This window comes from Chaetura pelagica, unplaced genomic scaffold (genome assembly GCF_000747805.2).
Source record: "Chaetura pelagica isolate M959 unplaced genomic scaffold, ChaPel_1.0 scaffold132, whole genome shotgun sequence".
NCBI lineage: Eukaryota > Metazoa > Chordata > Aves > Apodiformes > Apodidae > Chaetura > Chaetura pelagica.
In genome coordinates this window covers 793,524-795,651 of record NW_009952709.1, presented here as the reverse complement: position 1 = coordinate 795,651, position 2,128 = coordinate 793,524, and the positions used below count along the sequence as shown (strand labels likewise).

General features: G+C 49.7%; 1 protein-coding gene across 1 annotated transcript; it reads left to right on the top strand.

The window, feature by feature from the left end:
* Positions 1 to 11: 11 nt before the first annotated feature.
* Positions 12 to 339, top strand: MRPL41 (mitochondrial ribosomal protein L41). The gene has a single exon (XM_009994307.1). It carries the CDS (start codon positions 79 to 81, stop codon positions 325 to 327), a length of 249 nt encoding a protein of 82 aa, XP_009992609.1. The 5' UTR covers positions 12 to 78; the 3' UTR covers positions 328 to 339.
* Positions 340 to 2,128: the final 1,789 nt, after the last annotated feature.

The following is a 2,128-nucleotide window of genomic DNA, read 5'->3' as shown; positions in this document are numbered from 1 at the left end:
CGCAGCTACAACAAGGGCCGGGGGGCCAAGAAGCTGGGCGTGCTCACCTCCAGCAGGAAGTTCATCCTCGTCAAGGAGATGGTGCCCGAGTTCGTCGTCCCCAACCTGGAGGGCTTCAAGCTCAAGCCGTACGTCTCGTACCGCGCCCCCGCGGGCTCCGAGCCCCCCATGACGGCCAAGCAGCTCTTCACGGAGGTGGTTGCCCCCCGCATCGAGAAGGACGTGAAGGACGGCACGTTTGACCCCGACAACCTGGAGAAGTATGGCTTCGAGCCCACGCAGGAGGGCAAGCTGTTCCAGCTCTTCCCCAAGAACTACGTGCGGTAGGAGGAGGCGGCGGGGCCCGCGCCGGCGGCCTCGGGACAGCTCCTGGCACTGCTATTAAAAACGAATCCTTCCGTTCTGCCTTTCTGCAGTGTCTGATTTAAGTGGCTGTGGGGAAATGGGTGGTTAATGCCCCGTCCCTGGCTGAGGAGAGCGTTGGTGCAGTTCTGGGGTGTGAGCTGCGGGTGTCCTGGCCGGGCACTGAGCCTCAGCTGAGGGCAGTTGCTCTTCAGGCTGCTGAAACATCATTCCTTCCTTCTGAGAAGGAATTCCTGTCTTTTGGGAACAAGAGAGGATGAGTCTTAACTCCATGGGCCACTCCCGGCCCCGAGGGAGAGGTTTAACCCGGGGTGAGACCTCCAGCAGGCAGAACCCAGCCCAGCCCTGAGCTCCTTCTCTGAGGAGGGAACTGCAGCTCATACTGAATGCCACCGTTCTTCCAGACTTCCCCAAGCCTTAAAACCACTCTTTCTTTTAGAGTCAACCGAGATGCAGTTGGTTGGTAGGTCCATGTCATGTCCATCCCTCAGCAGTGCTGCTGCCTGAAGTTGCAGGATAACTTCAAATCTGAAACATTATCTCAAGAATTGTTACTTTGGGATTTATAATTCCTCCAAGAGCTGTCTTGTTGTTCATCAAATTAAATGGATACAAGTGACACCAGTTGTGCAACTGTTTTAAAGTAGAAATCCTAAATTCTAAATGTGTTGGGAAATAAGGTATTTTCTCTGACACCCAAGTGCTGGAGTCTTTGAGAAAATGGTACTTGGGATTGGTTTTGGGGTTTCATTTTCATAAGGTTTTCCAAATCCAAAGTATTTCAAACCTTAGGCATTAAAGAACTGAACTGCAATTAAAATGTTCACTTCTGGCTACAGGAAGCATGTTTAGTGTGTTCTCAGTGAGCAGCTGGTCTGTAACAAGGACTGACAGGTAACTCCTTAAACTGTTGTTAAAAATCATAGAATGGTTTGGGTGGGAAGGGACCTTAAAGATCACCCAGTCCCAACCCCCCTGCATGGGCAGGGACACCTCCCACCAGCCCAGGCTGCTCCAAGCCCCATCCAACCTGCCCTTCAACACTGCCAGGGATGGGGCAGCCACAGCTTTGTTTTCAGGGCTGGACAGGAACAAGGACAGGCTGCCCTGGCTTCTGCAAACAAAGCAGGTAGCACACGTGGGCACAGAAGGTTGAAGAATCACATCTACCTTGAGGGAGAGGGAAGGCACAGCTTTTCTAACTAATTAAATGGTTCCTCTTCATCTCACACAGCAATAAAAAAGCATTACAACCTTTTAAGACCGAGTCATAGGCAGGAGCCTGTTGCTGCAGGGACACACCCTGGGTGTCCTCACTGAGGTGTGAGGGAACTGGAGCCAGAAAACACCCAACAGCACCAAGAGCCACCACAGGACAAGACAGAGGGTCTTCACACAGACCAACCACGAAGGATTCTTAAAACCACAATGACCCAGAAAGATAAATCACTTATACTGATTTTATTTTAGAAACATCCAAAAATAGGGTGATTTTTTTTTTTAACAAAAGCTCTTGTTCACAATACTAATATGAATCTTATGTAGCAGTGCTCAAGAACATTTTCTAAAATACAGTCACCTTGAAAAAAGGAGTTACAGAACAGCACAATTCTGATCTGTACCTCACTTCAGGTGAGCACTGTCATGGATAGAGAGATCCCTGGTGCTGGTGTTTCTTCCCCCCCAGACAACTAATTCCTTAGGACCCTCAAAGAGAAACCATGCAAGTTACAAGTTTCTTACCTAGTTTAAGCTGATTTTTTGT

Coding starts and splice junctions, on each gene's coding strand:
- MRPL41 (XM_009994307.1), top strand. CDS start 79: ATGGTGCCCGAGTTCGTCGTCCCCAACCTGGAGGGCTTCAAGCTCAAG.